General features: G+C 41.4%; 1 protein-coding gene across 6 annotated transcripts in view; it reads right to left on the reverse strand.

Moving 5' to 3' along the window:
- Window positions 1-14,628, reverse strand: part of dcc (DCC netrin 1 receptor) — a 156,280-nt gene that overhangs the window by 31,170 nt on the left and 110,482 nt on the right. For 4 of the 6 annotated variants that reach the window (XM_053865327.1, XM_053865310.1, XM_053865301.1 and 1 more), the window contains exons 16-18: window positions 11,510-11,605; window positions 5,690-5,928; window positions 4,905-5,043 (exon numbers count right to left, since the gene is read on the reverse strand). In XM_053865327.1, coding sequence (XP_053721302.1) covers window positions 4,905-5,043; window positions 5,690-5,928; window positions 11,510-11,605 — 474 coding nt within the window. The remainder of the gene's footprint in view (window positions 1-4,904; window positions 5,044-5,689; window positions 5,929-11,509; window positions 11,606-14,628) is intronic. The other 2 variants (XM_053865318.1, XM_053865345.1) reach the window with 1 other exon arrangement.

The raw sequence follows: 14,628 nt of genomic DNA on the forward strand, positions 1-14,628 counted from the left end.
CTGTACTAAGGCAAAGGAACAGACCAGTCACTTCCATGTCAGACCCTTGTTTTGCTTCTTTTTGGTCATGAGGCAGAATGAATGACGGATTGATTGAAGGCAGGGATTGGATCAGCCAAGTCCTGTTGGCCTCGCAGTAGTTCTGATCCCAAAAGTATTCTCTTCCTCTCATCAGTGTCACTTCATATCCTCCCTTTACTCATAACCACGGCGATAGAGCAGCGCTGATGAGCTCTGTCCTTTGATGTTTCTTGTTATCCGGAGACAGTGATGAACTGAGAGTCTTATAGAAATCCACGGCTGAAGAAAACATGTCACTGGGTCTGCCTTGGAGGTTTGCCTTCTCATGTTGTGGAGTCACAATAAAAAAAAGAAAAAAAACAGTTTTGTTACGATTGGAAACTGCAGCAAAAATGCCTATTCATAATTAATGTGTGTCTGTGAGAATCTGCTCCCAGAGGGCAGCAGTGACACTGCAAGCACACAGAAAAATTCACAGAAACGGAGAGCAGAATTCTTGGCGCTTGGCGCTTTAGCTGGGCTTCAGCATTTCAAATGCTCGTTGGCACGTTAGTTCAAAGCGATTCTGACTCCGAGTTCAGGCCACAACACAGGAAAAAAAAAAATCTTGCTCAAAACAAGCTGATGAGACTTCCGTCCCCTCTTTAACTGTGATTTTTCCCACTCCACTGCCATGGCAAGACCTGGCCACTGATGGCTGCTTTAGCTTTGCCACAATATACACGAAAACTGCGATGTAATCTGAGTAAATGTATGACAATACAGAACAATGGTGATCCAATATAGACAGCAGCAGACAGCAGAGACAGGCATCACCCCTCAGCAGAAAATGAATGGAAGGGAATGTCTTCCACTTTTTGGTTTAATCTATGAATAAATTCATGTAAACTCTCTCTTTGTGTTTGTGGTAATGTGATTCCCCCCACATATCCACACAGATACCGTGTTTGTTTGTTTTTTTCTCCAGAGAAGCTGAATGTTATTTTTGTTTTTGTTGCATCACACAGAGACGGGGTGAGTACAGTACTCGTGCCCGGTGTTTATGTGTCCAGAGCTGGTGCTTCACCGTGGGGACGCAGCAGACTCAGTCCATCTGCTCACTCTGAATGTCAATGTATTCCAGCGAGCCCGAGGGAGTTGGCAGGGTAATAACGTTCACGCTTAATTGGGTGACAAATCCGACAAACATGATTGTAAACACCCTGAAAGGGATACCTTGACATTTTGATTTCAGTCTGCAGTTGTGTCGCTTTGTTGCAAACAGTTGCTGTGATCCTAAAAACATGCCTGAGACTTGCTCTTCCTTTTTTCCTGCCTGTTTTTGGTTTTGTTCATTTCTTCTGATGCGTCTCAGTCTGAGCCACTGTGTGCTGTGACAGATCATCGGGTGTGGTGTAGCAAAATGATCCAATTTCACCTCATTTTTCAATGAACCATCAGCTCTAAATAGTCCACCATCATAGTCAAGTGTCTGCAAAACGTTAATAAAAGGCATTATTGCATAGCACAGTTGTGTCGGTACCATGGTACTGTACATGCGGTGGAGTCAAAACTGTAGACTCTTGGTTGTAGTCAACCTCCACCCATCAATTGTCCTACTGTCCTGAAAGCCCCTTGTGTTTACATGCATTACTGGAGCAAATGGATCAACATTAGGCTTTGACAGAATCTTTACAACAGACTGTGCAGTTTAGACAAGTAGAAACACTGACTCTTGAATTATAATCTCAAGAGTTAGTCGGCTACATTTGCTTGGCCACTGTTGCTTTCTCGTATTCGACGTGCACCAATGCTAAGCAAGAGTAACTCAAGATTTCCTCTGGAGACATTTTCCAGTGCAAGTCTCATTTTACAGTCTGTTGTTATTCTTTTGTGTCTGGTTAAAACTAATCTTCTCTGCAAGGAAATGTTTCACAGGCATTTGACCCATGCATACAAAAACACCTTCCACTGTGAGGTCATCTTGGAAGCACTGTCTGATGTGTTTGCTAACAGTGACCAAACAGCAATATCTGTACCCACCATCGACTAACTGAGGCAGCACAGACTTCCATTTGTGTACATTTTGAGGTCACTCCATTGTTTGGTGACCCGATGGAGGTAAAGTTTAGCAGATTACCCAGCAGTAATTCCCTATTAGTAACTTTGCATCTACATAAAGAAGTTTGTTGTACATACTGTTGGCCAACATCGGACATTAGATGGTTAAAAATAAAACAATCGCTACATTACACCAACACCAGTCTTCTAACGTGCTACTTTAGCAGCACCATCTCTACTACTGTAAAGAAGAAACAAGATGGCGCAGTCAGTTCGCTGCACAACAAACACCCTTGTGTACTTGAAGGTTATTTTAACCACGTCCATCAGCAAGACATGCTTCCTGTACCTCACGACTGGTAGTGACACCACACTAGACAGACACACCAACAGAATAGAGATATATAACGCTGCACCACAGCCCTTCCGTGGCAGATCCCATCTTCATCGCGTCTGTACACACAATCAAGTACAAGGACGCCACACAGGAAACAATCACTGTCACCCAAAGACGCTGCTCCAGCTGGGCTTGTCACAGTGCTGAAGTCTTTTTCAACTCCAGAATGTGAGGATAACCTACCCAGGCCTTTGAGTCATTGACGTTAATTCCACTATCTGCAGGCGTGTCTGTAAACACCAGTCCAGTTATTTTATATGGTGATGGGCTTTACAGCACAAATATCTCAATATGTTTTTGTAGAATCAATTATGCCTCCTGGCAGTGGACCAAAGATACCGTACCTCGGTCCATCAGCCTCTGCTGCCACTTTTGAAAATGAAGGGAAGAAAGAGCAGCGATGCTCCAAGACATATCACACTTCTAAAACCAATACTTAAAGAGTTGACTCTTTCTTCTGAAGCTGTTTCAAATATGCATTCGCCAGCAGTATATTCCAAGTGAAAATAATAACATGTAAGCAAAAGCAGATTTCTGGGAAAAAAGGAACTGAGCCAACTAGGTACCAAAAGACAGCAAGACTAGAGCATCATTCTGCGTGAATAGACAAGAACAGCAGAATAGGGCAGAGCAAAGGAGCTCCTCCGTTTGAAAAACTGAAAGGAAAAAAAGCATAAAGCATTTAGTAATTTAGTAATTAGCCACTTAAAAGCTCATCTTGTTAGCGTGTTCATTTGATTCACTTGAGTTTGAAAGAGCTGTTTTAACAGCGCACTTCCAAAAGCTTTGAAATTGTCTCTCAAATTTGAAAAGTCCACACTGAAGTGATAGAGGAAAGATATAAAGGGCCTTTTCCACACTAAACAAAAAGTCTCACCTTCACACTGATATCTGCATCAATGACGTGACCATGCACTGTATGCTTCCTTTTCTTATGAAGATACAAGAGGATCTCACTCTCTCACCTGGTGAATTGGCCAGGATGCTGCCTGACAATTACTGAGTAGCCAGATAAAGGACATGGTAGAATCATTTTATGGAAGAAATCATGTGAGGTTCCTTGCCATAAGAAGAGTTGATGATGACTATAAATAGTCCTATGAATGAGGCAATCAAGACTCCTTCAGAGGAATAGGGTGCTCATTCATATTTTTGCTTCCTGAGATGAGAAGAAGAAAAAGTGAGCAAGTCTTTCACTGTCAATGCTGGTCAGTTGCCTGGCGTTCCTGCTTCAAGTTTCAAAAGTAGCTTTCCGCAGGCCCTCTTTCTAGCGCTCACTGAAGGATCACTAGATCTGAAGACCGAGTGAAGATCTGATCCGTCCTACTCCCTGTTCTTGCTAGGAAAACCTCAAAAGGAAAAAGGGCCACTTGATGTCTTAATGAGGCACTTGAACTGGCTCAAACCAGTCTGTGGGTCCCGCATGAGCCCCACTAGTTCTTCATAACTCTTGTTTTTATTTACTATCCAGAGAGCTGAAAAGAGAACTCACTTGAATACTTCCTTTCTCCTCAGTTCTCTGGAGCTTCACTAATGGCACACACACCTGGGACAACTGAGCAACCGCCTGCCTGAGGGGCCAGCCTTTATATTCCACCTGTTCCACTCCAGTTTGCCAGATCGTCAGGATTCAAGACTGACTCCTCGCAGCCCTTCAATTAGCCAGACTTGGTGCCTGAGTTCCTGAGTCGTGTTTGTCTCACTGTGCGAGTTCACACCTCCGTCTGTGCTCTGCTTTCACATTTCTGCTCCCAGAGTTGTTGTTTCTCGCCTTCTGGGCCACTGAGACATCAGACTCCCTGTTTGTTGTGACTGCTTTGGACTTCTGTAATAAACTGTTGAACTTTTGTATCTTGCTCGCCTCGTCTGTTGTCCGTCAACATTTGCGCTTGGGTTCCCTTTACAATAATTAGAATTTAACAGTGTCTCTTAAATCCCAAAAGGCTAACAATCCAATAAAATAAACTACATTGCAAGACATGGTCATAAAAGTAGAAGCCAACAAAAACTTGATCTCGCGCAGACATACAGTTAAAAAACAGCAGTGCAACATGAGACAAACGCTGGATTTTGATGCAAACACCTTATTAGCCCTCATTCTGTGACCATATTCCTCTCCCAGGTACTGTGGCTGCTGGCTTCATCATAAAATCCCACCTCACGCCATAAAGAAGGCAATAAGGGACAGTTACTGAAAACATCATCGCCTCAATTTGTCAAGCACAAAGCGTGTCTTTCATGCATTACATAAAAGATTACTTAGCAAACAAAGGAATTCATGAGGGACATTTGAATTGGGATTATATAACCATTTTTTCACTGTTCAGACTTACATCTATCAAGCTGCAGAATCCAAACGTCAGATGAGACCGATAAAAATGTGAACCGACGCTTATTGAATGACTCAGAATTGAGTTAATCTGAGATTAGATGAGGAGATTCTTACCTGCTTCATAGGTGGTAGCGTGTGCTGTCATGCTCCAGGTGCTGGACTTCCGACCTTTGGTTACCATGACAGCAAACTCGTACATGGTGTTGGGTTTGAGGCCGGTGACCGTGTGGCTGAGGGCAGTTGTGTCTGCGGACTTGACAAGAAATTAGAAACAAACATTATGAATAGTTACTAGTTAAATAGTAAGCAAAAACCTCATGCCTATCACATTCAGTCATTTCAGCGTGCCACTGGTGCTTCTTGATGATTTGATGATCTCAGTTAAGAGAAAGTTTGGTTGCTCTAATATTAAAGAAGGCCTATTATGCTTTTGTTTGAGTTAACTACTGTATTAGCGGGATGAAATGCCACCACAGTGCACACTGAAGCCCTGTTAACAGTGTTAACTCATCTGAGTCCTTGTTTATTGTAGAGACGGAGCAGCTTGAGTCCCTTTCTTGATCATGAAAGTGTTTCATCTCAAAGCTTCAAAGCAGAATCATCATGTGCGCTCTTGAGGCTGATCGTGCCACTGTTTTACTGGTTAATTTTCAATTTAACATGACTGAAAGCTACAAGGACTAGTGTGGTCCTCCACCTGCCCTTCACGAGCGCTTTACTGAAAAAAGGAAGTGACTGCATGAGCAGTAATAACTCAAGTCTAGGAACAAATTCAAGACGTTTTAGGAAACTAAAAAGATGCAAAGATTGTAATTTTGCATAACTGAAACAAGACGGCAGCAGTAAAATATATATTCCAAATACCTCAATTTGTTGTTAGGAAAAGGACTTTGTTTTACCTTGTACTTGCCACTGGTGGAGTAGCTGGTCTTCCACTTGACTGAATAGTAGCGGACCTCAGAAGACTTCTGGTTTTTGGTCATGGAGTTGTCCGCCCAGGAGACGCGGACTGAGTCAGATGAGAGTGCAACTGCTTGGACCCCCACTGGAGGGATCATGGGAGTGCTGGTGTCTGGCATGGGAGTGGGGTATTTATCAAAGAGGTGGAAGAGGTCGTCCTCAGATGGATCAATGGGGTCTGAGGTGATTTTTTTTATTTATTTTGTAATGCAAAAAATTGATGTGTTATACAATGCAGTGGATATAAAGACATGCATTTATATTTGGCAGGGCAGACATGCAGGTTTGAATGTGACAAACACGTGAATGAAAGAAAGGGAGGCAAGGTAATGGAAAACAATGAGAGAATGAATAACAGGAGAAAAACAGACAGAGAAGAAGGTAAGATACTCAAAGTAGCTATAAACAGAAGTGAAGACACAGATCCACAAGTCCAAAGAAATTGACACTATACACAAAGTTACACTCCACATTTTAACCATTTTCAAAAGCCCTTGTGGATCTGTGTCTCCAAGACAGCCCAAAGAAGACAGTGCCATCAGGTAGACTCACGTTTTCAGTGCAAAAATGTTTTTTTTTTTTTTTAATTACATTATGTCTATGAATGAATTATTAAACGACTACTACTGCGCAGAGAAAAAGGGCAACATTTAAATCCAATCTTTGACTGTAGCATATTCAGACCTTCCTGTGTAAACACACAGTTTTAATATTGAATCAGGGAAGATGTAGCCCGTGGAGCACCTGAGGGCAGGCAACATGAAACAGACTAAGGCCAGAGAGCTGGAATGAGCACAGATAAAACTTTAAACATAATCTGCTTATTCCAGCTCTGTGATCTGAAATCTATGACAGTCAAACCTAGTGGAAGCAGAAAAACAGAAGTTAGTGACACAGAACAAAACAAAGCATTATTAAAGGTATTTTGTATTTTGTTTAAAAATACAAGATTTGAAGGATGTTTCATTGAAACAGCAAGTCCTGACAGACACTGCGTGCACATATGGTCCATCAAATTCACTTCCCGAAAATGATGGTTTTTATTATCTTGTGGTTTACGGCTGAGCAGCAGGAGCACAGCAGCACTTGCTATAGAGACGTCAGGTGGGTAGTTTAGCGGAGTCACACCATCAGACAGACCTTGAAGCTGTAGAATTATAGAAAGACGGTCTCAACAGGCACTTGCGCCTCCAACTGTTATAGCGAGTGCCAAATCGTTTTAGCACATGCGATCAAACACCAGTTGATAGAGGAAAATTTGCCTTCGCTTTTTCATTGATGATGACTGGGCCACTGAGCACATGGATGTAGCCATGAAGAGTCTGCCTTCTTGTTCCAATCCCAGCCTTTGCAAAGCTCCTTTTTAGGAGTGAATTAGCTCCTTTTGGGGAGCTGACAACTGCAGGTTAAACACACAATGAAATAGTGATGACAAGTTGAATTAGGTGTCCGTCTGGCAGAGTTTTGTGGAAAACTACCAATAAAAAAATACTCAAACGTACCAAGGATGAGCAATTTAATGTTGACAAAATACTGTGGCACTGCCAAGATAATGTCAAAACTCCTCATCAGACTCTGCAGTTGTGAGTGAATGGTTGTTCATTTATCTGTGCCCAGAGATGGACTGGCAACCTTTCTAGGGCGTCCCGCACCACTCTGCCCCAGTAGCTAGGATAGGCAGTACTGTCGCGCCCTGCGACCAAAGCACTGGGTTTGAATGAAATGTGTTATTTTCCTTTCCGTCATGGGGTAGAAAAATAAAAACATTGGAAGACTGGCACCAAAAAACAAAGAGTTCTGTGATCTCAGGAAGCTGGGCATGCTGGGCCCAGGCTTCACCGTGCTGTTTCAGGGAATATACCACTGCTGTGACTTGATCGCATAATTCAAATGAACCCATTCACCAGACACACGCTGTGCCTCAAAGTTTTCTGGAGACAGTTTTTCAGAACACAGCATGAATATATTTAAATGCTACATTTATATATAAACTCAAAAGGAACAACAAAGCTGTGTTGTTGTTTCAAGAGTATATTTTTTTCATTTTCCATGAACTACCTTTTCTTTTTAAAAAGAGAATTTTTCTCAACAGTGACGTTGAATTAGCTGAGCGACCTAACGTGCAGTACCGTCCAAAATCGCAACTCATTTAATCAAATGAGGTAACACTGGTACTCACGTGACCAGAAATACATATTTAATTACAGTTTTCAATGAGTCGTCTCACTAGCCATTCACTTGAATAATGGAATATCAGGCTTCAGTAAGTGCAGGAAAAGGTTGACATCACTGGCAGCGGCTGTCCAACACAGCCTTCACAGTAAACCAGCCCGCTGAGAAAATCAACATCTAATTTGGTGCTGTTGAAGAGAGATGTACGGCTGCAGGCCAGCGGAGAGAGAATGATGGAGGAGGGAGGAGAGAGGGAGAGATTGATGAAGGAGGTGTTGGCTGCTATAGGGCATGCTGCCGCCGTGGTTAAACTGCTCGTCCAGCATCACAATAAAGCTCCAGTCGGGACGGAATACTAATGACGTTGAAAGGCCCTCGTCCTCCCCCACTGCTCTCCTCCATCACTTTCTTTTCATTATTCGCTACAGCCCTCATCTGTCTGCGCCGTCGTTTTCAGCCGCTTTTTTTCAGCACTTCCTCATTTCCTCCACGTCTCCTTTCTTTGATCTATTCCTTCTTTCCTCTTGTATCATTTCATTCCACCGGTATTTCCTTCTTTACCTCCGCCCACTATCTGACTTCTTACCTAGTTCACCTTCTCCTGGCCAAATCCCCCACTCGCCTCTGTTCATTACCTTTTGCAGCTCTTGTTTACCCCCATCCCTCGCCTCCCTTTATCCTTTCAATTCCCCGTTAACCCCCACCAGCACTTTCGCCGCCTCTCTCTGTGCTCTCCTCCAGATACTGATTAAATGGTCGAGGATGATGTGTGTGTGTGGAGAAAGTGCAGAGTGGAGAAGCAGCCATGATATTAACACGCACTCGCCCATTATCAAGCTGTTTTATTAAAGCTATCGTCAAAAGACCCGCCACCATAAAGTTCTGGACATTTTTGACTTGATCTGACAACAGAAAGTCCGGGTGTGAGTGTGTGTGTGTGTGTGTGCGAGTGTTGGCGACCTTGTCAAAACAGTAATGGGTTTAGTCTGGGTTTACGCCCTCAGGGTCTCTGCTTATCAACTCCTCATTGTCACTGCGCCGCTCCATGTTTGACTGTTTATCTGTCAGATCGGGATGTGCCGCCTTTTTCTTCTTCTACCCAGACGTTAAAAATAAATAGCTGCACAAGTTCTTTGTACAAATCTAAGTATCTCTAATGGCAAAGAATTCATCAAGTAAATGAAACTTCAACAAGCTACTGACCAGAACATTGGCATCTCAGGTTCACGTACAACATGAAAGAATAAAAGTCAGCCATCACATTGTGTAGTCCCAAACACACTCCGGCCTGAGAGAAAACCTGGAATGGCTGTACGTTTCCTCCAGACATCGCACTTCCACTCATCAGCACCAAAGCATCCGCAGGGTCAATAAGTGACTGTTTTCTTGGTTGCTGGCCTGGATGTGGAGATGCTATACATGAACTAAGACAGTGTTCATTATCTACTGCTCACTGCACTTCAACATGTGTTGTAGTACAATGCAAAAACATATGCTGTCTGGTCATTTTGTCAGTAGAAGCAGTTCATCAACTATCTGTCTCTAATAATTTAGCAAACAGGAGCATCAAATTATACAAAAGTGACAGTATAAATGACAGTAACTTTTCCTAACTTTAAAAAAGGTAAATTTTTTTAGTTAAAACTTGGTTATTCAGTCATCATATATTTGGAGCTGCCACTCAGGCTTTTATGGTGTAAAAACTTCATATGAATTTACAGATCAGAGAGTGAGATGAGGTGATTCTTTCTGTGAATGTGAGAATAAACGCATGGTTGTGGAGAAAAAAGCAGAACTTCTCATGGTCCAAATGGGCCACCACCTGACTGACACAGCAGAGAGATGACCATGATTTACCGCAGCATGGCTCTAAGTGGAAGCTGCAGTGATATTCAGTTAGCTAAAGAACACCTTTTGCAGAAAATCCATTTTCTGACACCTTTTTTATCTTATGGTTTTACCTCAGAGAATGACTTGACAGATTTTGAAGAAAAACATGTGTTATGTAGAAATACACCTAAATATATATGTTTTGTGTAAATAAAAAAAATGTCAGATAATATACGAGCAAAAAATATGGAAAATAGATGAATAGAATTTTGTATATGGAAACAGAGAAATCAATGGAGACGGTAGAAATATATTTTACAGATTTTGAAAAGTGGAGAACACAAATTGGCGTTAATAAACGACTTATTTGACTTATTTGTATATTAACTTGTATATGTATATATAAGTAACACATTAGCTCAAAATAATCACATTTAAGTACTGGTTGTAGCTTGTTAAGCCTGACTTTTCCCTGAGACGCTTCATGCAAACAACAGAGTAATTACTGATAGTTACAGTAAATACGTGAGTTATTGGTCTATTAATATTTAATATGTTTTTTTATGTTTTATACATTTTCCCCTTTCTCTATATAAACTTAAGTATATTTCCATTTATATTTCCATATTAGTTTTCTGTATGTATTTCAATATTACAGCATGTTTACTTGAAACTTTACTGCTCTATAAACACATAAATAACAGGCAGAACGACACTTTTCACCGTGTTAAATTGTTAAATACAGCCAAAGGATCCAAGGCTGCAAGTTAAATGTTCCATTGTGTTTTACATATCTTTGCAAAGCTAATCATTATTATGATGAACAAACAGAACATGCACCTGTGGCAGTCATTATCTAAATATTATTATTGTCAGAGCAGAATTGTCTTTTTTGTTTATGCCGCTGATAACATGTAGGAATGAGGGAACATGCGGGCTGTTTTCTCTGCGGCCATCATCACATCACTTGGGAAGGAAGGCCCTCACCAAAGTGACATTTTGGTGAGACTAATAAAGGATTTAGGTCAGCGGCGGGCGAGCCGGGGAGGGGTGGCTGTTTAATTCATAAGATGAAACTTGGCTGAGAGTTTGATGCCTTTCATTTATCTCACTTCCACAGCATGTAGTTTGAAGGAATAGCTAATGAGTTTCTGGTCCTCATCCGCTGTCACACACAAACACACGCGCACATCAAGATAACTGAGGGTACAAGCCATTAACACAGCACACAAAGTACTAAGGTGAAAAGCAGCTTCCGCTCAGCCTCCCGCTTCATAATGACATCCACAACAATAAGGAATGGGAGTTAAAATTGGGGTGGTTTTGTTTTTCTCAGGAGTTTCAAAGTTGTCCCACAAAGACCCTGTGTGACTTGCTCTCTCAGCCAAAAACACAGATGCAATTTATGCAAACATTTAAAGCCCATCATGTGGCCCAAGCGTAAAACTGCAAGTTTAATGTGGCTGCATAATTAGCTTTGTCCTTGTCGGCTGGTTCACAGCACCACCCTCTCACGTGCTTTCAAGACCAGATGTAAGCCAAAACAAAACAGTGACTTGGTGATGAATTGACGCCGCTGTGACAACATAACCATAATTTGCTTTACTTCACTTTAGGGCACTTATTTAAGCAAGGAGAAACCCGACTGCTGCCATGCTCCACACACGCACAGGGCACTTGTGAATCTATCCACAGCCATTTCACATCGTGCGACGCTGTTGTGGTGTAAACATGAACGCTGGTGTGTGCGACCATACCTGTCAGGGATCGAGTGACGGCACTCTCGTAAAGAGGAACTCCTTCGCCTGCGTTATTGAACGCCTTCAGGGAAATCACGTAGTGCGAGCTTGGCTCTGGTGGAGACAAAGAGGAGATGAAAAGATAAATAAGTGGCAACCGACTCATAAAATGTTATTAGTTTTCCCATCTCAATGATATTACTTTTATCTGCTCTCTTTTCTGTTAATGTGGGAAATATAGGTGATTTTCAACTGGATTTATATTTCAACTCAAACACCCCCGTCACCGATACTTTCTGACTGCCGACCGAAATACGATACCTTGGATATTTACAGTAACATATGGGAGGTCCACACTATGACATCAAACACATTCTTGCTTGCTGATGATAATAACACGAATATGAAGATTTTGTATGTAGATTTTTGCTACACAAAAAAGAGATACTTCTATGGGAGTTTGTTTTCATCTCACTTCAGTCAGCAACTTCGCATTCTACTATCACGGAAGTGACACCAGCGGATGAGTCTGCCCCTCATTTTTACTGACAGCATTTGATTAAGATTCATTCTGGGCACCAACAGACACAATTTCAATAATAACTTGTCATGTGCACCTTCACAGGCTGGTTGATAAGCCTGAGGATTTGTCACTTGTTTCGCGCCCATGTAAACAAGCAGAACACCAGAGAAAAAAGAGAGATGCACAAACTGTAATTTTATATACTTAAATATAAAATAAACAGCTTACTTAACTGACTTTAGGTTGATCGCACAGTTATTTATATGTTAGTTTGAGCAACATGGAAGAAGACTCAATCTAAATCATGTGCCAGTGAAAAAAACTTTTAAAAATTACGTTTCAAAAGTTTTCCACTTCATGCTGCAGTGACTCTCACATTATGATGATGCCCAAACATAAAGTGACGTCAGGGGAGACGTGCCTGCATTGGATCAGATCAGTGACTAAGGTATGATTTAAGTACGTGAGTTCAGTGTCTTACATTGCAAAAATATTCCTGATCAATGTGTGTCTTTTAAATGATATTGGACCCATATTCAACACATCAGTATGCTCAAAACCCTAAACCACTTGAAATACGTCTATGAGAAAATGTGCACAAGTCCCACCAATTTAAAAAGCTTCCACGCCTCTGTTAAACTCCAAATAACAGGAGAAAGTAAAAAGTAATAAACCCAGAAGTTAAAATCACTTGCAGCCAAAGCCCCACTTCCTCATCAGTGCTTGGTTGGTTAGAGATGAGCATACACAGAGATCCTGCTTTGATGAACAAGAGCATGGGAGCAAATGACATAGCAAGCTCAAAGTAAATTTACAACCATGAGCAAGGGAGGAGACAGCAGCGTTTATGCTGGAATCCTAAATCAACAATTGCACTTGTGTTTAACACAGGTTAAATGACTGAGACATGGCTCAGCGCTGTCACTCTCTCTCTCTCTGACATACTTCTGTCTCTGCCTGCGATGACAGACACATTGCTCAGGAGAAAATCAGAGATGATTTCACCAGTGAGAGTGTTAATTGAGATTAGAATTTTGTGTGAGTTAATGCAGAGCTGACTCAGCCATGGCTCGGTTGAATAAGGAAGTGGGCGGGTTCAGAGCTGTGCTGGCAGAGTCATGTACGTCGTGTGATGCAGTAATGGGCTCCACGCTTGTAATCTCTCATTTGCCAAGATTTCATAAAAACAATAAGTTGAAAATGGAGCATCATCAGCATGAGGCATCGTGGAGAGTAGACTTCAACATTATTTTGCACGGGGTCTGATATAATTTCAAAAGACTCTTACATCCGCAGGATAGGTCCCTTCAAAATAGAAGTGTGCCCACAATTTTATTCACCACTATGATTATTAGAGGCAGGTGTTAGTCAAAAGCTTCTGTTTTTTATGTTACAAACATGGCAAAATGTTCCTCCATCACCGATTCAAAACAAAGGAAACAAAACAATTTCTACTATGTTTTTAACAATGCTCATTAAAGCTTTCACGGACCAGATAATATTTACTTTACTGAAAGTATGATTGCATTGCAGGTTGCATTATCATAATTTTTTTTCATGTACAGAATCAATGTACTGGTCATACAGTAAATTTGAGCGGTCATTTGTAATACTTCCATATGGTCAGAGAATTCAAGCAACCAAGCTTAAAGGTATCTCAATGTCTCAACCAAATAAATGACCTGCATGTGATGTAGTGCCCAAGTTAGCTTGTGATACTTTCAAGATTGTTTCTGCAGGCCTGAAAACACTTCCTAATATTTCCCAGTCAAACTTGGATCCCTGCAGACGTTTCGCTCTAACGTGAAGCAGCTCATGATGCCTGGAGTCATGTGACTTTATTGTCATGCAGCGGCTCTCTCTCTCTGTGTGATGATGCTGCATGTTCCATCCGTCAAAGCCTCGTATCAGTTAAACAAACACACTCTGCCACTCCCCAGACGCCTCGCCATGAGAATTAATGATCGGCATCATGAATTATAAATGCCTGCGACACATGTGCGCTCACTCCCTTGTGTGCATGCAACACGACGGCTGGACTTAATTTTTTCATTACACTTCCATTATGATTTTTCAGCCGTGTATAAAATTTCCTGCCATTTGTTATTGTCTTCTTAGGAATGCAAATTGCTCCATGCAGCCGCTTGGGAGACGGTTTGCTCCTTGTCGGCTCCCCACAATTAGATTTGCACCTCAAGCGGGTTTCTTATTAAATTCTTTTAAATTATTGATTGTTATTAAATAGCGATTTCATCATCATAATGAATTGATGCTACAAGGCAGCTCCCTGTCAATATTAACTCTGCCATCGCAGGAGAAGAGGGATGCACGAAGGAGTCGTACCTATTAGCAGAAGAAACTTTTGACTGTCAGGCGGATTCAAGTGCAGTTAAATATTACACTTTTAATGTAATGGCATTTTAATGAATCCTTTCACAGCTTTTGGTGCAATGACATGCAAATATTTATGTCTACTGGTTATTGTTACATTTAAAAATAACTGTCTTCAATAAAAGCATTAAGGCAGTCTGTCATCTTTAGAATAGCATAATAACATAGATAGTTTTTTTTTTTATCTTCTTTCATCTACTCACTGCTCCATTGTCTGGGTTGA

Source organism: Synchiropus splendidus, chromosome 1 (assembly GCF_027744825.2).
Source record: "Synchiropus splendidus isolate RoL2022-P1 chromosome 1, RoL_Sspl_1.0, whole genome shotgun sequence".
Classification (NCBI taxonomy): Eukaryota; Metazoa; Chordata; class Actinopteri; order Syngnathiformes; family Callionymidae; genus Synchiropus; species Synchiropus splendidus.